Here is a 26,896-nt window from a genome sequence, read left to right as displayed (position 1 = left end):
TGATTTCAAAATACATAAAAACCAGACACACCAGCAAGATAACTGGGGGTGTTACTACCTTTGCCAAAGAAAAAAAAAAAAAGTTATCCCCCCAAAAATGACTTAAAAGGATAAACCCTTCACAAAGGTGGGGGAAGGGACAAACTACTTAATCTATCATCTAGTAAAACAGAGGTAATGTTTGTGCTAAACCATGCCCGGTGGACCATGTTTCTGTTCCCTCAAAAAACTTTGGGGGCAGAAAGGAGTTTTCCAGCACCCACTACGGAGCCTCCTTGTATCCTTCTGTAAAAAGCAAGTATTTCTAGAATCTTCTCCACTTCAGCCTCCAAAGTGGTGGGATTACGGGTGTAAGCCACCGCGCCTGGCCTACAATCTTCTCTATTGGAACTATTCTACATACAGTATGCTTTTACAGAAGTAAATCCAGATTAAGAGAGTTAGATTTCAGACTACTAGAGATTACACAATAATTTTTTTTAAATAAAAATCACTGTACAAATTTACAGGCTGATTCCTCTAAACAGTTACTAACTTCACAGATGATGAAGAAAGAAACAAGAAAGGGGAATAGGGGCAAGAAGGTAGAGGGAAACTGCTCCCAGTAAATTCTATGTTAACTGAGAAAAGTTAACTAGATAAATTAAGAATAAAAAGAAAATGTCCAAAGTCATAAGCCAGCATCTATATCCTTAGTAATGATCATTAATTAAGGAACATTAACCGCAGTAAAAGATAACATTTACTTACTTTGTCAACACCCATTCTCTTAAAACCGGCTTGTAGTATTTTGAAGTTCTGGATGTACTCGTGTTCTAGCTTAGCCTGGAATTTCACTTTCTTCAAGGCAATGGAGCCAGGGAACAGCATGTCCATAAACTGACAATAGGCAGCCCCTGAATGAACAGCAGCAACAGAAAAATACAATTAAAGAAGCAGGGTGAACTTCTTCCCAGACCCACTTAAACCAAATACAATTTTAAAAGCTGTGAAGTAGATCTACAAAAACCAAAAGCTTCACTGATTTCATGTGAAGTCAATTTTTAAAATCTATAACAAGACTGTGGTTTTTCACCCCATATATTCTACAACGTACTTGCAACCCAGACGTCTATAACAAGGAGAAAAAGAATGTTTCTACAAAATTTTAAAACTCCTGTTCTTTATTGGTAATCATCATAACAATAAAATGACCACTAGAAAGAAAAATGAATGCCCAAAATACAGAAAAGGTAACAGAAGTGACATTTTCTGATTTTTCACAAAGATACACCCTCCTCTTCATGAGGGGATTTCCAAGATCCATCCTTGATCTAGATTAAAAAACATTTTTTTCCCTAAGATGTCTGCCTCCCTGGGCTTTTTACATCTCTAAATACATTTAACCTATCATTTCTTTTCTTTTCTTCTTTTTTGTTGAAGCAGGGTCTCACTGTTGCCCAGGCTGGAGTGCCGTGGCACAGTCTCAGCTCACTGCAACTTCTGCCTCCAAGGCTCAAGTGATCCTCCCACCTCAGCCTCTGGAGTAGCTGGACTATAGGCTCGTGTGACCAACGCCCAACTAGTTTTTTATTCTTTTTGTAGAGCACCCGGCCAACCCGTCATTTAATTAACAAAGCTGAATAGAAGACATTTTTGTGTTCCTCTATTAAATATTTTTGTTTTGTTTCTTTGAGACAGAGTCTTGCTCTGTCACCGAACTGGGGTGCAGTGGCGCAATCTCGGCTCGCCGCAACCTCCGCCTCCCGAGTTCAAGCAATTCTCCTGCCTCAGCCTCCCAAGTAGCTGGGATTACAGGCATCCGCCACTACACCCAGCTAATTTTTTGTATTTTCAGTAAAGACAGAGTTTCACCATGTTGGGCAGGCCGGTCTCGAACTCCTGACCTTGTGATTCACCTGCCTCGGCCTCCCAAAGTGCTGGGATTACAGACGTGAGCCACCGCGCCCAACTTTTTTTTTTTTAAAGACTTACTATGGCCAAGCGCAGTGGCTCATGCCTGTAATCCCAGCACTTTGGGAGGCCAAGGCAGGCATATAACCTGAGGTCAGGAGTTAGAGACCAGCCTGACCAACATGGTGAAACCTTGTCTTTACTAAAAATACAAAATTAGCCGGCTGCGGTGGTGCATGCCTGTAATCCCAGCTACTCGGAAGGCTGTGGAAGGAGAATTGCTTGAACCTGGGAGGTGGAGGTTGCAGTGAGCCGAGATCGTGCCACTGCACTTCAGCCTGGGCAACAAGAGTGAAACTCTGGGCCAGGCACGGTGGCTCACACCTGTAATCTCAGCACCTTGGGAGGCCAAGGCGGGCAGATCACCTAAGGTCAGGAGTTCAAGACCAGCCTGACCAACATGGAAAAACTCCGTCTCTACTAAAAATATTAAATTAGCCAGGCGTGGTGGTGCATGCCTATAATCCCAGCTACTCGGGAGGCTAAGGCAGGAGAATTGCTTGAACTTGGGAGCTGGAAGTGGTGGTGAGCCGAGATTGCACCATTGCACTCCAACCTGGGCAACAAGAGCAAAATTCTGTCTCTGAAAAAAAAAAGAAAGAAAGAAAAAAAATTATCCAGGCATGGTGGTAGCACATGCCTATAGTCCTAGCTACTCAGAAAGCTGAGGTGGAAGGATCACCTGAGCCTGAGAGGTTGAGGCTGCAGTAAGCCATGATCAGGCTACTACACGTCTCAAAAAAAAAAAAAAAAGAGCAAAACTCTGGCTCAAAAATATCAGGCACAGTGGCTCATGCCTGTAATCTCAGCACTTTGGAAGCAGGTGGATCGCTTGAGTCCAGGAGTTCGAGACCAGCCTGGGCAACATGGTGAAACCCTGTCTCTACAAAAAATACCAAAATTAGCTTGGGGTGTTGGCATGCCCTTTTCATTTCAGTTACTCAGGAGGCTGAGGTGGGAGGATCACTTGAGCCCAGGAGGTTGAGACTGTAGTGAGCCACGATCGCATCACTGCACTCCAGCCTGGGGGACAGAGAGAGACCTCGTCCCAAAAAACAAAGAGACTGCTATAATAAATTATTGCAGTATTTCATCCCATTTCATTCCTTCCCCCACTTGCCCATTTTTTTTTCCAAAAAGTGTTTTATTAGTGCTTAAACTTTTTGGAAGATTATTTCTCTAATGCCTACAAACTGAACTCTCCTAATTCAGAGCAGGCTTCACTGTGTACTTTACCGCCCTTCCAAAGTTAATTTGCCAAAGGAACAAGCTTGGGAAGCTAAACCAGTGGCTAAACAGTAAGTGATCTACAGAATTCAAGACTGCCATAAAATGCATATTCAACTTACTTGAGGTCAGACCAAACCAGTTCTCTGCTGGTTCCAGCATTCGGTTACCATTATTTTTGGAAATTCAACATAAAGACAGCAGGGGCACTTCAGTGACCAGAGTGACATTTTTAGTAGAAAGGATCTTCAGAAGGTTAAGGCCTTGATTTTTGAGGTGACTGATTTATTTACCCATCCAACAAAAGTACGCTGAGGGCATTTTTTTGCTTTCTTATTTTTTTTGAAATGGAATTTCACTCTTGTTGCCCAGGCTGGGGTGCAATGGTACGATCTTGGCTCACCACAACCTCCACCTCCCAGGTTCAAGCAATTCTCCTGCCTCAGCCTCTTGAGTAGCTGTGATGCAGGCATGCGCCACCCTGCCTGGCTAATTTTGTATTTTTAGTAGAGATGGGGCTTCTCCATGTTCGTCAGGCTGGTCTCGAACTTCCGACCTTGGGTGGTCTGAGTGCCTCGGCCTCCCAAAGTGCTGGGATTACAGGCGTGAGCTACCGCGCCCGGACAAACCAACTTTTTTTTAAAAACCCAAACAGAAGACAATCGATTAAGCAACTATATCCACAGTGCTATTTTACCCAGTACTATTTTATGCAATTAAAAAAAAAAAAAAAATTGGCCAAGTACAGTGGCTCACACCTGTAATCCCAACACTTTGGAAGGCCAGGGCAGGCAGATCACCTGAGGTCAGGAGATTGAGACCAGCCTGACCAACATGGTGAAACCCCATCTCTATTAAAAATACAGAAAAACTGGCCGGGCGTGGTGGCATATGCCCGTAGTCCCAGCTGCTCGGGAACCTGAGGCAGGAGAATCGCTTGAACCCGGGAGGTGGAGGTTGCAGTGAGCCAAGATCGCACCATTCATTGCACTCCAGTCTGGGAGACAGAAAAAGACTCCATCTCAAAAAAAAAAAAAAAAGGGATAACGATTTATACATGAAACTGGTTACCAAAATTGCACAGGAGTTAAAAAAAAAAAAAAAAAAAGTCAACGACTTATGAATGAAATTGGTTACCAAAATTGTACAGGAATAAAAAAAAAAATCTTCTTTATTTCCCTATTTCTAAAAAGAGAAAGAATCAATTACATCAATATTGGCATCCAGTCCTCCTGACAGACTTTTATGCGAGTATGATTCTCTTCATATTTCTTTTTCTCTTTTAGAGACAGGGTTTTGTCATGTTGCCCAGGCTGGTCTCAAACTCCTGGGCTCAGGTGATCCTCTCATTTCGGCCTCCCAAAGTGCTGGATTACAGATATGAGCTACAACAAGACCTAACTATTCATAACCAGAAGAAAATGAGCTTCCTATCTTCTGTTTTGTTTTGCTTTAAGTAAAGCAAGGGAAAAATCAAGGAGGTGCTTGAAGACTTAGGCAAATATGTTTGAAGAGGCCAGGCACGGTGATTCATGCCTGTAATCCCAGCATTTTGGGAGGCTGAGGCAGGCGGATCACAAGGTCAGAAGATCGAGACCATCCTGGTTAACACGGTGAAACCCCATCTCTACTAAAAATACAAAAAAATTAGCCAGGTGTGGTAGTGGGCGCCTGTAGTCCCAGCTACTCCAGAGGCTGATGCAGGAGAATGGCATGAACCCGGGAGGCAGAGCTTGTAGTGAGCGGAGATCAAGCCACTGCACTCCAGCCTGGGTGACAGAGCGAGGCTCTGCCTCAAAAAAAAAAAAAAAAAAAAGTTTGAAGAAATACTTCCTTGATCAGAAGTGTGACTTGATAAAACTAGTACCTCAGAAAGGCTCCAGACTCACTCAATATAAAAGGGAAGGTGGGGGCTGGGAACTTAGAGGGAACTTAGTGTTCCTTCAGTAAGGAGGCCACTGCAGCAGCAGTGAGCAATCTGAAAAGGGGCTGGATCTAGAAGATCCTTCAGATCTCAAAAGATGCTTCTCAGGCCTGGGACACTAGAAGAAAAGGTGGAATCATGGCTCCAAATGGAGTACCTGGAAAAAGGAGCTAGCCTGAGAAGAAAACAAAGCTGGGATTTTAAGTAATGACAGGCAGGGCAAAAGTATCCCATAAACAGAAACATCAGATCAGATCTGAGCTGAGGGAGGCCTGGTTAGGGGTGTGCTAACACACTCTCAGAGCAGGAGGACTATGGCATTAGCAGTGCAGCAGAAGCAAGATCGCCAAGCTGTCTTACATGAACTCAGGGGCTGTTGGGGCCCCACATTAAGCTGAGGAGAAAGGAACCTACCATTTGTCTGGGAACATCAACACCTTTGCTGCGAAGGAACCCATAAAGGAGGCCAGGCTGGAGGGAGAAGACAAGGAGAAGGGGAAAACCAAATACATTCAGTGAGGCCCTCTACATGTGCAGAGGACCAAGCTTTGCCCTTGAGAAAATGGAGAGGGGCCTGAATATGGAATGCAACACAGGAACAATTCACAAAAGCAACCTGTACTCCTTTTCTGACAAAAGCAAGCTCTCATAAAAATCATTCTCTTTGACCAGGGTTTTCCTCATGATAACTATCTTTCCAAAATACTTGATGACTACCTCTCCAAACTACGGAGACTACAGAATGTATTAATGAATCTTGAAACAACCTGCCAACTCTTCACTGAAAGCTATCCTTGCCTAATCTCCCTCTACCATATCCAAGCAATGGCTCAGCTCACTGTTGGGGGTAGGGGAGCCCACTGTCAACAAAATTTGGCCACTTCAAGGCAGCCGGCAGATTAACACAGGACCTCAGCACTTTGCCCTCTCAAGGAAGAAACTTATTCCTACTTTGTAAAGCTGTGTTTGGTCTGCTAGATCCTCTGCGCAACAGAGCTAGGAGGGATCTGGCACCAGCGTCAAAAGCACCTGGAATTCTCCTTGGGCCTCAGTAAGCACAAGGAGTTGAGGAACCTCACTTTCTCTGACTCCAATCCCCTGGCAGCGGGCCTTCTTCTGAGAGACAATGTCTGTGTCTCATCCTGTCTGCTCTCGTATTGGAAGCAAGACCTCATTTTCTAAACACCAATGTGAAACACAATGCAACCATCTACATACTCCAAGAGACATCCTATACAGCTTTCTTTTTTTTTCTTTTGAGATGGAGTCTTGCTTTGTCACCCAGGTTGGAGTGCAGTGGCACAATCTTGGCTCACTGCAACCTCCATCTCCTGGGTTTATGTAATTCTCCTGCCTCAGCCTCCCAAGTAGCTGCGATTACAGGCATGCGCCACTACACCTAGCTAATTTTTGTATTTTTAGTAGAGACAGAGTTTCACCATATTGGTCAGGCTGGTCTTGAACTCCCAACCTCAAGGGATCCACCCACCTCAGCCTCCCAAAGCGCTGGGATTACACGCATGAGCCACCACGCCCAGCCTCTACATGGCTTTCAAGAAGACAGTTAAGAACGAGCAGGTTTGTTTACAAATCACAGTTAAGTGTCCTGCACTTACCCTTTTCTACTGGGAAAAAGCACTTTATCTGGGAAAAGTAGCAGACATCAGACAAAACTGACATACCACCCAGGTGCAGTGGCTCACACCTGTCTAGGACTTTGAGAGGCCGAGGTGGGCGGATCACAACGTCAGGAGCTTGAGACCAGCCTGACCAACACGGTGAAGCACCGTCTCCACTAAAACTACAAAAATTACAAGTGGCACGCACCCGTAATCCCAGCCACTCAGGAGGCTGAGGCAGGAGAATCCCTTGAACCTGGGAGGCGGAGGTTGCAGTGAGCCAAGATCACTCCACTGCACAGCAGCCTGGGTGACAAAGCGAGACTCAGTCTCCAAAAGAAAAAAAGATAACTGACACACCTCACAGATTTTATAGTGAAACAGAATCACTGTAACTATATGTAATTTACATTTGTTTAATCCCCTCCAAACATTTCTCTAAAAGATATAACATGTATGCAGCAGGATGCATGTGGGCTGTGTGCTCAGAAAGATCTGGTTCAAAACCAGGTTCTGTAATACATAAGCTGTGCCCCAGGGTGAGTCTCATCTGTAAAAGGAGGATGTGCCCCCATCAAATGACCTGCACTCATTTGCAGCGTCTGGCACACAATCAGTATCTGAGAGCTGTTATTATATAGGTGATTCACACACTGGCCAACAAGTGGGCCAGGTATCGCTGCCCCAGTTCACAGATGAAGAACTAAAACATTAAGGGTCTTGTCAAAAGTCACACGGCTCAGAGCAGACTGAAGCCTCTTTATGCCCAGTCCTGTCTGCAACAGCTCCCTGCCTGAATGAGATAAACCTAGAGCCCGATCAGCACATACACAACTTATCTAAACATTCAAGATCACATTTTCCAATTAACTACGTGAAATAGACTTTGGAGTATATTTACATAAAGAGGTAAATTTTAGAGAGAATTGCTGGTGAAAAAGCTGACTCCAGTGAAAACTAGGATGACCTCATCCCCACATTAGTCACAGATCACAGGTCAAACAAGTGCTTTAAAAGCCTCACACAAATGGGGATAGGGAAATAAATAATGAGGAAACTAATAGAAAATGGTGGGGGGGGGGACACAGCACAGATCTAAGGCTAACAACCTGTTGTCTATGATCAACAAAGTAATTAATGCTGAATAAATACAACTCTTGGGCACCATGTGTTACTCTACAGCTTCACATGTAGTCTCCATCTGACCATCTGTAAAATCAAGATTAAATACACCTCACCAAGGAAATAACAAGACAAGCCAATGAAACTAAGACCGAGACCAGGACCCCAGCTATAAAATAAGGGCAGAAGCTGAACTCAAAAAAATAAATAAATAAATAATTCTATAAGCAATGGCAATAATTTTTAGACGGAGTCTCGCTCTGTCACCCAGGGTGGAGTGCAGTGGCGCCACCTCGGCTCACTGCAACCTCCGCTTCCCAGGTTCAAGCGATTCTCCTGCCTCAGCCTCCCGGGTGGCTGGACTACAGGTACGTGCCACCACACCCGGCTAATTTTTTGTATTTTTAGTAGAGACGGGGTCTCACTATGTTGGTCAGGCTAGTCTCAAACTCTTGACCTCATGATCCACCCGCCTCGGCCTCCCAACGTGCTGAGATTATAGGCGTGAGCCACCGTACCCAGCCAAGCAATGGCAATAATTTAAGATCGATCCAATGACGAGTTGATGGGTGCTGACAAGTTGATGGGTGCAGCACACCAACATGGCACAAGTATACATATGTAACAAACCTGCACATTATGCACACGTACCCTGGAACTTAAATTAAAAAAAAAAAAATCTAATGTCACTTAAGAATGTTCTTCGATGAAACCAATAAAAATTATTTTTACTAAAAAAAAAAAAAAAAAAGATCGATCCAGGGCAGGCACAGTGGCTCATGAATAGTGAGTGAATAGTAACCGGCTTGAATAGTGGAATTGTAAGTTTTTTTTTTTTTTGGATACAGAGTTTCACTCTTGTTGCCCAGGCTGGAGTGCAATGGTGTGATCTGGGCTCATCGCAACCTCTGCCTCCCGGGTCCCGGTTCAAGCAGTTCTCCTGCCTCAGCCTCCTGAGTAGCTGGGATTACAGGCATGCGCCACCACACCCAGCTAATTTTTGTATTTTTAGCAGAGATGGGGGTTTCACCATGTTGGCCAGGCTGGTCTCGATCTCCTGACCTCGTGATCCGCCCGCCTCAGCCTCCCAAAGTGCTGGGATTACAAGCGTGAGCCACCGCACCGGCATGAGGCATTTTTTATTTTCTTCTTTCTAGTTTCCCACATGTCATACAATTAGCATATATAGAAAGACCATGTTTTTGCTCTTGCTTTAAATCATTACTTCTTTTTTGTTTTTTTGAGACAGTCTCGCTCTTATCACCCAGGATGGAGTGCAGTGGCACGATCTTTGCTCACTGTAATCTTTGCCTCCCGGGTTCAAGCAATTCTCCTGCCTCAGCTTCCAGAGTAGCTGGGATTACAGGTGCCTGCCACCACCCCTGACTAATTTTTTTGTGGTTTTAGTAGAGACAGGGTTTCACCACGTTGACCAGGTTGGTCTTGAACTCCTGACCTCAGGTGATCTGCCTGCCTCGGCCTCCCAAAATGCTGGGATTACAAGTGTGAGCCACCATACCCAGTCTTTAAATCATTACATCTTTGTCAAATTGTTGTTAAACAGTAGTTCCATAAAATTGTGGCTGAAATGACACTTGCTTGACTTTGATCTTGTGCTTCTTGGGAATAAGAAATGCCACTGATGAACTAACATAAAACTAGAACAGTTTTATGTTAGTAGTTAGTACAGACAGTAGTTAGTACAATTACTGTCCTCAAATAAAACATGAAATATGGATGCACAATAATAGACACCAAGAAGTCGGGGCTGAGCTCCAGGCCTCAGAATGCAGTCTCTAGAGCAGAAGATGGTGGACCTGCAAGCGAGAGCATACTCTTTATTTAAGTTTAGTTCTGGCCAGGCACGGTGGCTCATGCCTGTAATCCCAGCACTTTGGTAGACTGAGGCAGGCAGATCATTTGAGGTCAGGAGTTCGACCTCATGGTGAAACCCCGTCTCCACCAAAAATACAAAAAAATTAGCGAGGTGTGGTGGTGCGCGACTGTAGTCCCAGGTACTTAGGAGGCTAAAGTAGAAGAATCACTTGAACTTGGGAGGCGAAGGTTGCAGTGAGCCAAGATTGCACCACTGTACTCCAGCCTGGGTAACAGAGCCAGACCCCATCTCAAAAATAAAATAATAAACAATAAAAAAATGCAGGGCACGGTGGCTCATGCCTGTAATCCCAGCACTTTGGGAGGCTGCGGCAGGTGGATCACGAGGTCAGGAGATCGAGACCATCCTGACTAACATGGTGAAACCCCATCTCTACTAAAAAAAAAATACAAAAAAATTAGCCAAGCATGGTGGCGGGCGCCTGTAGTACCAGCTACTTGGGAGACTGAGGCAGGAGAATGGCGTGAACCTGGGAAGCGGAGCTTGCAGTGAGCCAAGATCATGCCACTGCACTCCAGCCTGGGCGACAGAGCAAGTCTCAAAAAAAAAAAAATAGTATAGTTCCTTTTTGAAGCAGAAGCAAAGACAGAGCTGAGAGAAAGAAACAGGGTGGCCCTAACAAAGACCCTGAACCTCTCTGTGTGGCTTTGCAGTCAGATACAGGCCTTCACATTCCTGAAAAACCTACAGGCTTTCCTAGAAAAATGATCTAGATGATTTGTCTTACCTGAGCACAACTGCTCGATCTTTGTCAGATTCAACTGCAGAGATTCATTGATCCAAGCCAGCATGTCATGTCGACTTAGGTTATCACTGGTCACCGACGTTGAGTATACGTTCACTGCCATCTTCTAAAGCATGGGAAGAAAAAAGAAGGGCCCATGTTACAGTAGGCATGCAAGTAAGGGCAAGTGTTTCCTAGAGAGTCACCAAGAGCACACCTGCAGGAACACTCAATTTTACTTTTATTTTTATTTTTTTTGAGACAGAGTCACATTCTGTCGCCCAGGCGGGAGCACAGTGGCACGACCTCGGCTCACTGCAGCCTCCTGAGTTCAAGTGATTCTCCTGCCTCAGCCTCCCGAGTAGCTGGAATTACAGGTGTGCACCACCACATCCAGCTAATCTTTGTATTTTTAGTAGAGATGGGGTTTCACCATGTTAGCCAGGCTGGTCTTGAACTACTGGCCTCAGGTGATCCGCTCACCTTGGCCTCCCAAAGTTCTGGGATTACAGGTGTGAGCCACCATGCCCAATCTAGAAACACTGAATTTTTAAGCCTCACCTTCTTCCCCAAGAGGCCAAATGAAACCTGGCCACAGAACCTGGATTTCCGCATACTAACACGACCTGAAATGAACTGTCCAACACCAATCAGCCTAAAATTGAGGCCCCATTTTAATGTGATTAATATACAATTCTAAACTACAAGAGGCATTAAATAAGGGGATGAGTAAGTGCTTTACGATGGGAGGCAGATGCACAAACGAGAATGCTTTCTGTTTAGAAAACATCAACCCGGCCGGGCGCGGTGGCTCAAGCCTGTAATCCCAGCACTTTGGGAGGCCGAGACGGGCGGATCACGAGGTCAGGAGATCGAGACCATCCTGGCTAACACGGTGAAACCCCGTCTCTACTAAAAATACAAAAAAACTAGCCGGGCGAGGTGGCGGGCGCCTGTAGTCCCAGCTACTCCGGAGGCTGAGGCAGGAGAATGGCGTGGACCCGGGAGGCGGAGCTTGCAGTGAGCTGAGATCCGGCCACTGCACTCCAGCCCGGGCAACAGAGCAAGACTCCGCCTCAAAAAAAAAAAAAAAAAAAAAGAAAGAAAACATCAACCCAAGCTTACCCATTAAGCTATCAAAATGGGCCGGGCGCTGTGGCTCACGCCTGTAATCCCAGCACTTTCGGACGCTAAGGCGGGTGGATCACGAGGTCAGGAAATCGAGACCATCCTGGCTAACAAGGTGAAACCCCATCCCTACTAAAAATACAAAAAATTAGCCAGGCGTGGTGGCACGCGCCTGTAGTCCCAGCTACTCTGGAGGCTGAGGCAGGAGAATGACATGAACTCGGGAGGTGGAAATTGCGGTGAGCTGAGATCGCACCACTGCACTCCAGCCTGGGTGACAGAGTGAGACTCCATCTCAAAAAAAAAAAAAAAGATATCAAAATGTTTACAATTTTCTTCAGATTTTTTTTTTTTTGCTTGTTTTTGAGATGGAGTCTTGCTCTGTTGCCCAGACTGGAGTGCAATGGCAGCATCTCAGCTCACTGCAACCCCCGCCTCCCAGGTTCAAGTGATTCTCCTGCCTCAGCCTCTCAAGTACCTAGGATTATAGGCGCATGCCACCACGCCCGGCTAATTTTTTGTATTTTTAGTAGAGACAGGATTCCAGCATGTTGGCCAGGCTGGCCTCGAACCCCTGACCTCAGGTGATCCACCCACCTCAGTCTCCCAAAGCGCTGGGATTACAGGCATGAGCCACCACGCCTGGCCCAATTTTTATTAATTCCTGTTTATAGTTTTCACTACTTCCCAAATTTTCCTTAAAGACTATACTAGGCCAGGCACACTGGCACATACATGCCTGTAATCCCAGCACTTTGGGAGGCTGAGGTGGGAGGATCACCTGAGTCCAAGAGGTTGAGGCTGCAGTGAGCCATGTTCACAGGACTGCACTGCAGCCTGGGCGACACAGTGAGATCCTATCTCCAAAAAAAAAAAAAAAAAAAACTATAAATAATTTCATAATTGAAAAAGCAATGCCGGGCGCGGTGGCTCAAGCCTGTAATCCCAGCACTTTGGGAGGCCGAGACAGGCGGATCACGAGGTCAGGAGATCGAGACCATCCTGGCTAACACGGTGAAACCCCGTCTCTACTAAAAATACAAAAAAACTAGCCGGGCGAGGTGGCGGGCGCCTGTAGTCCCAGCTACTCGGGAGGTTGAGGCAGGAGAATGGCGGGAACCCGGGAGGCGGAGCTTGCAGTGAGCTGAGATCTGGCCACTGCACTCCAGCCTGGGCAACAGAGCAAGACTCCGTCTCAAAAAAAAAAAAAAAAAAGCAAATCAGTTTTTTAATACCTAGATATAAAAAAGGCAGTATCAAATGACCTTACAAGTGAAGAATCCTTGTAGTTAATTCTCTGCAGAGCTATCTGGGGATGGTAGGGCATCTGAGGGCCTAAGTGCCAGATGCTTCACAGACACTTGTTTAACCCTGACAGCCCTCTGCAAGGTTCACTTCATGTCCCTCATTTTACAGGTGAGGACAAGAGAGGCCCTCGGGGTTGGCAGGCAAGCCTGCCCAGCCTCAGCCTCCACATTCTCTTCCCTCCCTTTTCTGCTAGGCTTTCAAATTCAAAACAATAAACATACAGCAATGAGTCTAATTTTCAAATGCTAGTAAACGTGGGTGTTATTGTCTATGAGAACCAGTTTAGTCAACCCTCACTCATTTTACAAATGTCTACCAGCTCTACCACGTGCTAGGCACTGTTCTAGGGACCAGGAAACAGAGAAGCAAGAGACAAGGTGCCTGTCCACAGGGAGCTCACATTCTAGTGGTGCAAAGTCTGACACTGACCAAATACACCAACAAACATCATTTCATACCAACCACTTATGCAATGGGGTTTAGGGAATGTGGTCAGACGAAGCCTCTCTGAGGTGAACAGGTGAGCTTAAGGATCAGAAGGAACTAGCCACATGAAGCTGTAGAGATAGGGCATTCCAGCCCAGCCAGCAACAGGGAGAGCAGAACCTGAGGTGGGAACAGAAGTCAAGAGGCCAGACCATGAACAGGCTCTGCAGACTATGGAAAGGAGTTAGGATTTTATTCTATTAAGAAATCCTGGCCAGGCGCGGTGGCTCAAGCCTGTAATCCCAGCACTTTGGGAGGCCGAGACGGGTGGATCACGAGGTCAGGAGATCGAGGCCATCCTGGTGAACACGGTGAAACCCCGTCTCTACTAAAAAATACAAAAAACTAGCCAGGCGAGGTGGCGGGTGCCTGTAGTCCCAGCTACTCGGGAGGCTGAGGCAGGAGAATGGTGTGAACCCGGGAGGCGGAGCTTGCAGTGAGCTGAGATCCGGCCACTGCACTCCAGCCTGGGCGACAGAGCGAGACTCCATCTCAAAAAAAAAAAAAAAAAAGAAAAGAAATCCACTGTCGGGTTTGTTTTTGAGGTAGGGTGTCACTCTGTCATCCAGGCTGGAGTGCAATGGCACAATCATGGCTCACTGCAGCCCTGACTTCCCAGGCTCAAGCCATCCTCCTGACTCAGCTTCCCAAGTAGCTGGGACTACAGATGGTCACCACCAAGCCCAGCTAATTTTTCAATTTTTTTGTAGAGACCAGGTCTCATTTTGTGGCCCAGGCTCAAGCGATCCTCCGCCTCAGCCTCCCATGGTGCTGGGATTACAGGCATGAGCCACCACACTCAGGCACTTTCAGGTTTTAAGTGGGGTAGAATCTTCTCTCATCACAGTTTGAAAAAGATCACATTGACTGCTAGTAGAGAACAGACAGTAGGGAGAGAAGACTCAAGATAAAAGCAGGCTAATCCAGATCTAAATCAAATCCCTGGGCAGTCACCATGAGGACACACAATAAAACACCAGAGATTTCATAGTGACCTAGACACTTACAATTTTCTTCATTTCATAAGACAGCAACATTACCAGTGGGGAGGGGCAGGGGAAAGATGCAGAGCAATGTGGAATAATCCTGAGATCCTAGCCCTTCGCTCTCTTCTGGTACTTCGTTCCCTCCACCTAGTGACTAGCATAGAATTGGTCTTTCCACATCGGTCTCCTGCACTAAGCTGCTGCAAGCCTCCTGAGTCACCAAGCTACAGAATATGACAGCCAGAAGAGGCAAATCCACCCATCCAGTCCCCTTTTTATGGGGTGACTGAGGTCTGTAGAGGTCAATAACTTGCCAGGTCTGCGTCCCCTCACATCCCCCAGGCACTTCATAGTGTCTCGCACATAGCAAGCACTCACTACTTGTTTTCAGGTTGGCAGAACAGTGTCAAAGAAAAATGTATCTATATAAACTTGTCAGAAAGCAAATCATCAACAGTCTTACACTCCCCAAATCAGCTGATAAAACCATGTTATGCAAGACACCAACACAATTTAGTTACTGACTCCACTGGGAAATTAATCCCTATGTTTCAAGAGTAACTCATTCGAACCTTTATGATAGGAATTGCCACAATGAATTGTCATTATCTCGTTATTTCCGAACAATTCTCGAACCAGATTTGGGCCAGGAGGCAATCCACTCGATGCAAATAGCTGAGGATTTCAAGCCAGGAGGACATGGGTTTGAATGTGAGGCAGTCACTCATTAGTTGTGTGATCTTAGGCAAGTTAAACTCAATGTACCTCAGTTATCTTACAAGTCAAAGCCACCTATCTGAAAAGGGTCAAAGAGGGGTTTAAATTAGATAAGGTACATAAAATATTTGGCATGACATTTAATTTAAGAGGCATTAAACAAACAAGATGTAGGGTAGGGACCTTGTCTCATTCATCCTCCTATCTCCAGTGCCAACAACAGTGCGCCTGAGACCTGCCAGCACTATCTCGCATGGAGATGCACTGCAACAGTCTTCAAATGTGTCTGTGTCAATCTGTTCTTACACAGCAAACCAGAGAGAATGTTCTGAATCACAAATCAGAGCAAGAGTCTCTCTTGTTTAAAATCCCTGAATGAACAAAATGCCGTGTGCAAAATCAGGTACCAAGCAGAGACATTCAAACAAAAAAAAAACATGGTCCCAGCTGAGCACTTGTAATTTATTAAGGCAACATTCCCATATATACTGTACTGAGTGCCTCATGCTGCCATAAAATCTAAGCAGCTGGTAAAGCCACGTCTGTCTCCTGACCACACCCCAGCTCAAAAAACGTTAATGGCCTTTCATCATCATATAATTTAAAACTTTCATTAGCAGTACATTAATACCTGGTCCCACGTGCTCCACAAACACTGCAACCACTAAATACATGGATTAGGCACCATGTGGATGTGCAATAAACATCCACCAACTCAATCAATTAATTGGCTCCTCCTGACAGTCAAAACAGAGCTCCAGCTTCACAATTCCATCACTGGCACCCAGGGAAGACCCATGACTACCACACAAATCTCACCCTTACAAGGCTTCCTGATCCAGGTTTCCACTACCATGAAAAAGCTCCCTCAAACCTACCCAGGGATCTCTCTTCCTTCAGCAGCTCTCCTAGCAAGATCCCAAACCCATATGAATTCAACGCTGGCTCTACAGCACTCCATTACTTTCAAGGCACCACACGGAGCCCTATGCAAAGAGGGGGAAGGAGGTGCCACCAGAAAGGAGCCATGTGACCCTGGGCAAGTCACTTAATCTTCCTGCATCACAAACGGCTCATCTTGTAAAATGGGTAAAACAGTACCTCTGCACAAAGTGGTGGTGAGGATTAAATGAGAATCTACATGAAAACACTTAAGCAAAAGGCGCATCACGTCCTAAGCTTCCCTACGTGCCTAAAACTGTGCTAGGCACTTTGACACACCACCACAAAGGGCACATCTGGACCTGTAGCTCTGGACCTCAGGGAGAAAGTGTAATAAAGACGTTAAGAGCCTAGACACTTAAGTCCCAGGCGTGGGTTCAGCCACTTGCTGGGCTGCATAAGACACCCCACCTCTCAGAGTCTCAGACCCCTCATTTGTAAAATGAAAGTAATCTCTCTTGCCGGGGGCGGTGGCTCATGCCTGTAATCCCAACACTTTGGAGGCCGAAGCGGGCAGATCACTTGAGGTCAGGAGTTCAAGAATAGCCTGGCCAACATGGTGAAACCTGGTCTCTACCAAAAATACAAAAATTAGCCGGGCATGGTGGCGCACGCCTGTAATCCCAACTACTCCGGAGGCTGAGACACCAGAATCGCTTGAACCCGGTAGGCGGAGGTTGCAGTGAGCCGAGATGGCGCCACTGCACGCCTGGGCGACAGAATAAAACTCCGCCTCAAAAAAAAAAAAAAAAAGAGGAAGAAAATAATCTCTCTTAAAGACAGTTACTATTAAAAGACACAAAGCCACATGGAGCACTTAACATAGTGCTTGACACAGAACAAGTGCTCAACTAACAAAGAGCCGCTATTATCATTACTACTGTTAGTGACATGCCATCAGAGAAGTGGATGCCCGGCCTAGCATAACCTCCCTCAATGAGCCTCAGGATCCTCATCTCCAAAATGGGGCAGAGGTCAAGCTCTGCCCTGCAGCATCCTAGGACAACAGTGAAGCAATGACTGAACTAGCACTGTTGGTATCATCCTGTTATACTGTCCTCCTGCTCATCACAATGTGGATTCCTGGAGAGCAAATCTTTGCTCCCGGGAAAACAGCCAGGGTTTATTTAGCACGGTGCCCAACACCTAGTGGGCACCCAATAAACACACACTGAAGAAAGCAGGGAGTCCAAGAGCTGGCTTACTATCTGCCATACACCGCGCTAAGAGTTTAATGTGGATAGTATTACTGTCCTCGTTTTACAGATGAGGAAGCTGAGATCCAGAGCGGTTAAAGCACCTGTCCAAAGTCACACCGCACAGAACCCAACCCAGGTCTGAACCCACCACCCGATCTTCCGGTCCTCAAGCGACACGGCCTCCTACAATGTGGGTCCCAAGAGCTCCCAGGACTGCCCACCTCGCCCACACCCTCCCAGGGCCCAACCACCCCGGGACCTCCAGCCGCCGCAGCGCAGGGACCACACCTCAGCAGCGGCCCAGAACCCCCACACCCCGGTGCAGCAGCCCCCACTTCCGGCCCGAGACCCCGCCCCCCTGAGCACAGCGCAGAGCGCGCCCCCAGGCCCAGCCCGCGCGCGCCGGGTCACGGCCCCGCCCTTCCCCCACCCGGCTCGCACAGCACCGCCTTGTGGAACTGGCCAGGCGCCGCCCGTAAGGCCTGCCCGCGCACGCCTGGCTTTGGCCCACGCGGGCGCCCCCACAGCCGCACTCCCCCGGGCCCGCTAGCCGGCTCACCGGCTCTCAGCAGAACCGCGTCCACTACCCGCAACCGGCTCCGGTTCCGTCTTCGTCTCGTTCAAACCGCCAGACCCCGCCCGCCCGCCCGCGCGATGACCTCACACGCACCCCCCTCCCGTTACGCGCCGACGTAAAGGCTCGTCATCCTCCGCCGGCTCCTTTTATAGAGAGAGACTCAGCCGCGCGCCGGGGGCGGAGCTTGGCCTCTGATCGACAGAACGGGAGCCGAGGAGCGGGGCCGCGACGGCCGGGGCGACTGCGGCACGTGGTCGGCCGCAGCCAATGAGATCCCGCCTCGGTCCGGTGTGACTCTTTCGGTTACAAAATCCCTATGGCAGTAGCCAAAAAGAAATTTGCTTTTACAATGAATTTTTTTTTTTTTCTTGGAGATGTATGGAGGTCTCGCTGTGGTGCCCAGGGTGGTCTCGAACTCTTGGCCTCAAGCGATCCTCCTGCCTTAGCCTCCCAAAGCGCTGGGATAACAGGCGTGAGCCGCCGCGCCCAGCCTTACAATTAATTTCTGTAAGAATGGGTTATTTAATAAAAAAGATACCTGATAGACACTTTGGGGAAAGGCTTAGAAGTCAATGTTCTGGGCCGGGTGCGGTGGCTCACGCCTTTAATCCTAGCACTTTGGGAGGCCCAGCTACAGGCTGGGGCAGGAGAATCACTTGAACCTGCGAGGCGGAGGTTGCAGTGAGACTTTGTCTAAAAAAGAAAAGAAGAAAAAAAAGAGGAACTGCACCACTTTACCGCAGAAAGAAACTGAGGAACAAAGAGGCTAATTGACTCGCCCAGTGTTAGAGGTAGATCCCGATTTCAAGCTGATTTTTTTTTTGTCTGGGTATCATTTATTCAAGTATTCAACAAATATTTTCTCTAACCAATCAGGCCCTGATGAAAAAAAACAGACACAATCTGATCATGGTAGTGCGTGCCTATAGTTCCAGTTACTGGGAAGGCTGGGGCGGGAGGATCGCTTGAGCCCAGGACTTCGAGGCTGCAGTGAGCAAAGATCACACCACTGCACTCCAGCCTGGGAAACAGAGTGAAACTCCGTCTCTAAAAGATAAAAACGAAAACTAGACACAATTTCTGACCTCTTAAAGTTTCCAGACTGGCAGGGGAGGCAAAGGGGACACAATTAATGACGCAAATCCCTGCTAAATTAGAAATCAGGCTCAATGCTAAGCAGGGACATTATGTGGTGGGCTGATGGTACTTCCACTGTGTGGAGCAGGAGCCTAGAGGTCCCTCTATACCAAATCTCACCCAGTTAGTTGCTGAAGCCCAGGAAGACGTTCAGGAAGAATGGGTAGGGAAGCTGGGGCAGGAGCTGTTTTATCAATAGGTCTAGAGGCATTTCAATACTTTGGTCACGAGTACTGCTCCAAGAGCACATCACAAGAGACACGACCTCTCCTAGGTAGTGTGGAAAGGCTTCCCAGAAATGACACTTACCATGAAAGATGAGGAGTTACTCTGGCAAAAGAGTTTGAGCAAAAAAAAAGACAAGAAAGGCCAGGCGCAGTGGCTCACACCTGTAATTCCAGCACTTTGGAAGGCCGAGGCGGGCGGATCACGAGGTCAGGAGTTCGATACCAGCCTGGCCAACATGGTGAAACCCCCGTCTCTACTAAAAATACAAAAATTAGCTGGGCATGGTGGCAGACCAGCGACTCGGGAGGCTCAGGCAGAACTGCTGGAACCCAGGAAGCGGAAGTTGCAGTGAGCCGAGATGGCACCAATGCACTCCAGCCTGGGCAAGAAAGCGAGACTCAAAAAAAAAAAAAAAGAAGTAAGAAAGAGGCAACAATAAAGAGCCATGAAACAAAAGATTATGGCAACAGCAGTAATATGAACATTATGGTAAGCTGATATCAAGCATAGATAATCAACTAAAGATATTTATAAGTGCTTTGATGCAACATCTGTTACCTGTATTTTATTTATATTCTTTTTTTGTTTTTTTGTTTTTTTTTTTTTTGAGACAGAGACACTCTGTCGCCCAGGCTGGAGTGGAATTGTGTGATCTCAGCTCACTGCAACCTCCGCCTCCTGGGTTTAAGCCATTCTCCTGCTTCAGCCTCCTGAGTAGCTGGGATTCCAGGCACACGCCACCATGCCCAGCTAATTTTTGTATTTTTAGTAGAGACAAGGTTTCACCATGTTGGCCAGGCTGGTCTCGAACTCCTGACCTCGTGATCTGCCCACCTTGGCCTCCTAAAGTGCTGGGATTACAGGCATGAGCCACCATGCCTAGCCACCTCTGTTTTATACACAAAGACATTAACTGTTTTTTTTTTTTTTTTTGAGACGGAGTCTTGCTCTGTCGCCCAGGCTGGAGTGCAGTGGCACGATCTCTGCTCACTGCAAGCTCTGCCTCCCAGGTTCACGCCATTCTCCTGCCTCTGCCTCCCGAGTAGCTGGGACTACAGGCACCCACCACCACACCCAGCTAGTTTTTTTTTGTATTTTTTAGTAGAGACAGTGTTTCACCATGTTAGCCAGGATGGTCTCGAGCTCCTGACCTCATGATCCACCCGCCTCAGCCTCCCAAAGCGCTGGGATTACAGGCGTGAGCCACCGCGCCCACCCGACATTAACTTTTCATTAGGCTAAATAATAAATGGCAAAGCCAGTATGTCTAGGTTCAAATTCTGACTCTGCTGGAAGTTAGAATTAAATGGGATATGTATAAAGTTCTCAGACTGCCCCAGCACATAGCATGTGCTCAATAAATGCGATTTCTGAGTCCTTTCGCCTAATGTCAGTTATTAAATTATGTCAATTAATGGGTATCAGCATTACCTGCAGATCATTTTGGTCTAAAGTGAGGACATTAGTATGGGGGGTGAGATCAGTGTAGAAAACCCAATCAGGAAAAGCCTCTAGGCCGGGCACAGTGGCACTATGGCTCTGTAATCCCAACACTTTGGGAGGCCAAGGTGGGCGGATCACTTGAGGTCAGGAGTTCGAGACCAGCCTGGCCAATATGATGAAACCCCATCTCTACTAAAAATACAAAAATTAGCAGGGCATGGTGGCATGCGCCTGTAATCCCAGCTACTCAGGAGGCTAAGCAGGAGAATTGCTTGAACCAGGGAGGCAGAGGTTGCAGTGAGCTGAGATCACACCACTGCACTCCAGCCTGGGTGACAGAGTGCAACCCTGTCTCCGGGGATGGGGGGGCGGGAAGCCAGTCTAGAAAGTTTGGACCTAATTCTAGAGACACAGGAAGTTACAGGAGGTAACTCTGTATTTTAGAGGAGCAAGGCCCTCTAAAGTACAACTCGTCTACCCTCCCAAGACAGCTCCCAAAAAAAATGACATCGGGCCAGGTAACCTGCTAGCATCCACTCTCCTCACTGAGGAAAAAGCTGGCCAGGGTTATCTGGGTCAGATTAAGCCTTGACAGCAAAAGGTCAGAGGGTAAAAAGAAAAAAGAATCTCCATCCTGTAAGAGAAATGGCTCTGGAGATGTAATATGTATCTTAAAACAACTGTTTTAATATTTGAAGCAATCTCATTATCATAGATAGAAATTATGACTCTCCTCTCCAAAAACAAAACAAACAAAATAATTGTACTTCAAGGCCTGAGTTTTGCAAATGTATGACAACTTTATTGAACTAAATAATGATGTTGGGAGATCACAGTTGCTTTGAGAGTCTCGCAAACTCATGGAGGAGAAGACTACAAAAATAAGAAGTTATAGGCTAGGTGTCATGGCTCATGCCTTTAATCCCAGCACTTTGAGAGGCCAAGGAGAGACAGCATGGCAAGATTCAACGGCTGCAAAAAAAATGTTAAAATTAGCCAAGCGTGGTGACATGCACCTGCAGTCCCAGCTACTCTGGAGGCTCAGGTGGGAGAATCAATGGATCCTGGGAGGTCCAGGCTGCAGTGAGCCTGTGATCACGACACTGCATTCCAGCCTAGGCAAACAGAGCAAGACCCTGTCTAAAAGAAAAAAAATAGGCCGGGCGCGGTGGCTCAAGCCTGTAATCCCAGCACTTTGGGAGGCCGAGACGGGCGGATCACGAGGTCAGGAGATCGAGACCATCCTGGCTAACACGGTGAAACCCCGTCTCTACTAAAAAATACAAAAAACTAGCCGGGCGAGGTGGCAGGTGCCTGTAGTCCCAGCTACTCGGGAGGCTGAGGCAGGAGAATGGCGTAAACCCGGGAGGCGGAGCTTGCAGTGAGCTGAGATCCGGCCACTGCACTCCAGTCCGGGCAACAGAGCAAGACTCCGTCTCAAAAAAAAAAAAAAAAAAAAGAAAAAAAATAAATAGAAATTATCATACAGAGTGCTTTGTGGTGAGATAGATTCTTCTTGTTTTTTGTTTTGTTTTGTTTTTGAGACAGTGTTTCGCTCTGTCGCCGAGGATGGAGTGCAATGGTGTGATCTCGGCTCACTACAACCTCTGCCTCCTGAGTTCAAGCAATTCTCTTGCTTCAGCCTCCCAAGTAGCTGGGATTACAGACCTGCACCACCATGCCTGGCTAATTTTTGTATTTTCAGTAGAGACAGGTAGTAGTAGTCTGTTGGCCAAGCTAGTCTCAAACTCCTGACTTCAAATGATCTGCCTACCTCAGCCTCCCAAAGTGCTGAGATTATAGGCGTGAGCCACAGTGCCCAGCCAATTCTTCTTCTTCTTCTTTTTTTTTTTTTTTTTTTTTTTTTTTGGAGAAGGAGTTTCACTCCTGTTGCCCAGGCTGGAGTGCAATGGTGCAATCCCGGCTCACTGCAACCTCTGCCTTCCAGGTTCAAGTGATTCTCTTGCCTCAGCCTCCCAAGTAGCTGGGATCACAGGCATGTGCCACCACAACCGGCTAATTTTGTATTTTTAGTAGAGATGAGTTTTCATCATGTAGGCCAGGCTGGTCTTGTACTCCTGACCTCAGGTGATCTGCCCACCTCAGCCTCCCAAAGTGCTGGGATTACAGGCGTGAGCCACTGTACCCGGCCCAATTATTATATCTATACATAGGGAAGGAGGATTCAGATTAGAGAAGGGCTCCTAATTCTGCTCAGAATAGGTGCAAGGAAATTTTCATGGAAGAGGCAAGAACTGGAGGACCAGTCTGGAAAGGGCAGAAGGCTGTTCCAGGCAGAGAACAGCATGTGCACTGTTCTGTTTGCATATTTCACAATTAATTAGGAGCCTTAAAAATAAAAACAGGACGGGCACAGTGGCTCACGCCTGTAATCCTGGCACTTTGGGAGGCTGAGGTGGGCGGATCACCTGAGCGCAGGAGTTTGAGACCAGCCTGACCAACATGGAGACACCCCGTCTCTACTAAAAATACAACATTAGCTGGGCGCGGTGGCTCACGCCTGTAATCCCAGCACTTTGGGAGGCCAAGGCAGGCGAATCACCCGAGGTCAGTAGTTCCAGACCAGCCTGGCTAACATGGTGAAACCCCGTCTCTACTAAAAATAGAAAAATTAGCCAGGCATGGTGGCAGTCACCTGTAATCCCAGCTAATTGGGAGGCTGAGGCAGGAGAATCGCTTGAACTCAGGAGGCAGAGGTTGCAGTGAGCCGAGATCAGAAAAATGGTATTAATATATAGAGAAGATGACAAAGGAAATGTGGCAATATGTTAATATCTGGGGAATTTGGGTGATGAGTATTTAGGAATTCTTTCTACTATTCTTGCAAGTTTTCCGTAAGTCCAAAATTACCTATTTTTAGTAATTTTTTTAGAGACAGAGTCTTGCTCTGTCACCCAGGCTGGAGTCAATGGCAGGAACACAGCTCACTGCAACCTCAAACTCATAAGCTCAAGCAATCCTCCCACTTCAGCCTCCCAAGTAGCCAGGACTACAGGTGTGTGCCACCACACCTGGCCTAAATATTTTTAAATTAAAAGTTGGTTTTAAACCAACTTTTGGTAAACAAGCCACAAGGAGACTCTGGAACACACCCAAGGTCACAAAATAGCAGGGAAGTGGAGACAGGATGGGAACCCTAGCAAGGAGCATTGGGATCCCAACAGGATGTGGGGGGCGGTGAGGGGCACAAGTTCCACACCCAATGCCACTGTTGCTACAGTTGACACCGTCAGCCTAGCTGCTGACAACATCTGGGGAAATACTACTCTACCTTTTAAAAAGGCATGACTATTATTATTGTTTGAGGCAGGGTCTCACTGTTGCCCAGACAGGAATGCAGAGGCACAATCTCAGCTCACTGTAACCTCCACCTCCTGAGGTCAAGTGGTCCTCCCACCTCAGCCTCCCGAGTAGCTGGACTACAGGGGCGTGCCACCATACCTGGCTAATTTTTTTGTAGAAAGGGGGTGTGAAACCCTGTCCATGCTGCCCAGGCTGGTCTCAAATCCTGAACTCTGCTTACTTCAGCCTCCCAAAGTGCTGGGATTGCAAGGTGTGAGCCGCTGTGCCTGGCCTAAGGCTACTACTACTGATAAGCATTGCATGTTACTATCACTACCTGCATCCAGTCTTCATTGTCATTAGCACTGCATTAATTAATGAGTCTCATTTTACAATAATGTCATCTCATGTATGTGGAGAGTTTATTGCCGGCCAGGTGTCAGGCAAAGCACTTTACCTAGATCTGGCGTTTGACCTTCAGTCACCCTATGAAGCAGGTAGGATTTATTATTTCCACTTTATTTGTTGTTGTTGAGATAGGGTCTCTGTTGCCCAAGCTGGCGTGCAGTGGTGCGATCTCAGCTCACAGCAACAACCTCCATTTCCCGAGTTCAAGAGATTCTCCCACATCAGCCACACCGAGTAGCTGGGACAACAAGTGCATGCCACCACGCCCAGCTAATTTTTGTCTTTTTTGGTAGAGATGGGGTTTCACCAAGTTGACCAGGCTGGTATCTCCACCTTTTAGGTAAGAGATGAAAAACCCAAGAGGTTAAGTCATCTGCTTGCTCCAAGTGACACGGTGACATGCCAGACCCCAGACACAAATCCAGGCAAACCCAAAGACTGCTTCAGCAAAGGCCTACGTGGGATTCAAACTCCAACCTCTTTCCCCAGATCAGAACATTCACTGCCTTCTCCCCTTGCCTCGGAACCTGGGATCACCAGCCTAACCCCATCTTGAGAAAACACAAGAATTACCCCCACACTCCCTCTGAGCCCCTCCCCCACCTTGACAAGCAGGCCAGGATGCCAAGGACTCCTCACCTGGAGGACTCGCCCATCTTTCTTGGGGTTTTGAGGCCAGGGCTGTTTATCTGGCTTCATCCTGTCCTGGTATTTGGTGCAGCACTGTACACAAGATGGCTTAACTGGGTGGCCCAGGTCTCTGGGGTCTCAACACCTGGGGAGGCAGGGGAGGTTGTGTGGGCCTAGCTTGCTAATTGCCATCTCACCATGGCAACCTGCATGTGGGCTGTTGTAATCCTGAAGCTCCTTTCTAATAACATGCTCATCCTTCCACTCTGGAAGCTTCTTCCATCCCCAAATGCTGGGCCAGGCCCTTTAGAAACCTGACCTTATTTAAGAGATGGTCGTGATTATAGCCCAATTCACACATGGCCTGGGAGGCTCAGAGGTGCTAGGTCTGACATGTTCAGTGGATGAACCCCAGGTACATCATGCTATTCTGTCTCTAATACGCTAGCTAACCAGTATTAACCCCCTTTTCCCTGACCAAAGGCTGGAGATGAGTGTGGCCAGATGAGCTTTGGGCTTGGGACTCCTGCCTAGGGAAGTAAATCCCAGTAAAATGGGATTACTGGAGTCACAATATTAGGCTTAGAAGGGCAATCGACATCGTGAGTGCTCACTGAAGGGCAGGATTTTAGTTAGGGGCACGCTGAGAATCACTCCACCCAAAGGGCAGAGGACACGGGCTAGACTGGGACCACAGGGCCACTCCCAGTTAGCCCCTCACGGAAGGTGGTTGACCTGCAGCACGGCAACTTGGGAGCTGTGGAATAAGGTATAGAATCCCACAGAAGCATACGAACTGTGAGAATCATTAGGATCTTTTGCTAGAGGTGATAATCACCTCGATCAGTTCCCCAAGATCAGGGGCAGACTCCAGCCCTTGTATTTAGGCAAGGGGAAGGTGCTGCGTAAAAGACATATACAACATTTTCTCTTCCGCTTGCCCTGGGAAAAAATGATCCTGGGCCCTTAAAAATGTCCTGTAGCTACATGCCTATAACTGCACACGTCTGGAAACAGGTGTCCCACACATGGAGCTTTTAAATGAATTCAGACACTCAAGCCACATTTGGGAACCGTGACTTAGATACCCATTCACTAGCCCGGTGTGGTCCCTTGATAGCAGCATCAAATTCCTAGGGTCAGGCTGGGTGTGGTGGTGCTCGCCTGTGGTCCCAGCTACTTGGAGGCTGACAGAGGAGGATCACTTGAGCCTGGGGAGTCCAGGCTGCAATAAGCAGTAAATGTGCCACTGTGCGACTGAAAATTCCTACGGTCCACTCATAGAGTCAGAAACTCTGGAGGTTGGGCCAGCAATCACAGCCCTGAGAAGCCCTCCAGGGGATGCAGATGTGCTGGATTTTTTTTTTTTTTTTTTTTTTTTTTGGAGACGGAGTCTTGCTCTGTTGCCCAGGCTGGAGTGCAGTGGCACTATCTCAGCTCACTGCAAGCTCCGCCTCCTGGGTTCAGAGCGTAGCTGGGACTACAGGTGCCTGCCACGCCTGGCTGATTTTTTGTATTTTTAGTAGAGACAGGGTTTCCAGGGTTAGCCAGAATGGTCTCGATCTCCTGACCTTGTGATCCGCCTGCCTAGGCCTCCCAAAGTGCTGAGATTACAGGCCTGAGGCACCGCGCCTGGCCTGTATTCTTGGGGTTTTTTTGTACAGATGGGGTTTTGCCATGTTGCCAAGGCTGGTCTTGAACTCCTGGGCTCAAAAGATCTACCCACCCTGGCTAGGATTACAGGTGTGAGCCAATGCTGCAGAACCAGTGCACTACACTGTAAGTAAGCTCCAGTCAGCTTGGGGTCACATTGCGTTTTAATAAATGAATGAATGAATGAATCACCTACTTCCAAACTATCACCCTTACATGTTAGCCAGGCCCTCCCCCATGTCCCATCCATCTGACCTGCAGAAGAAGAGGGACATCAGACAGTTA

General features: G+C 47.4%; 1 protein-coding gene across 1 annotated transcript in view; it reads right to left on the bottom strand.

Moving 5' to 3' along the window:
* The window catches only part of MAPRE1 (microtubule associated protein RP/EB family member 1), a 34,107-nt gene extending 16,177 nt beyond the window's left edge, over positions 1 to 17,930 (bottom strand). Inside the window, exons 1-3 of the mRNA XM_023220424.1 lie at positions 17,792 to 17,930; positions 10,470 to 10,593; positions 751 to 896 (exon numbers count right to left, since the gene is read on the bottom strand). Coding sequence (XP_023076192.1) covers positions 751 to 896; positions 10,470 to 10,590 — 267 coding nt within the window. The 5' untranslated portion in view covers positions 10,591 to 10,593; positions 17,792 to 17,930. The remainder of the gene's footprint in view (positions 1 to 750; positions 897 to 10,469; positions 10,594 to 17,791) is intronic.
* Positions 17,931 to 26,896: the final 8,966 nt, after the last annotated feature.

Source organism: Piliocolobus tephrosceles, chromosome 20, assembly GCF_002776525.5.
Source record: "Piliocolobus tephrosceles isolate RC106 chromosome 20, ASM277652v3, whole genome shotgun sequence".
In the NCBI taxonomy this organism is placed as follows: Eukaryota; Metazoa; Chordata; class Mammalia; order Primates; family Cercopithecidae; genus Piliocolobus; species Piliocolobus tephrosceles.
The sequence above is the reverse complement of the archived record's forward strand: the minus strand, read 5'-3'. Positions and strand labels throughout refer to the sequence as shown.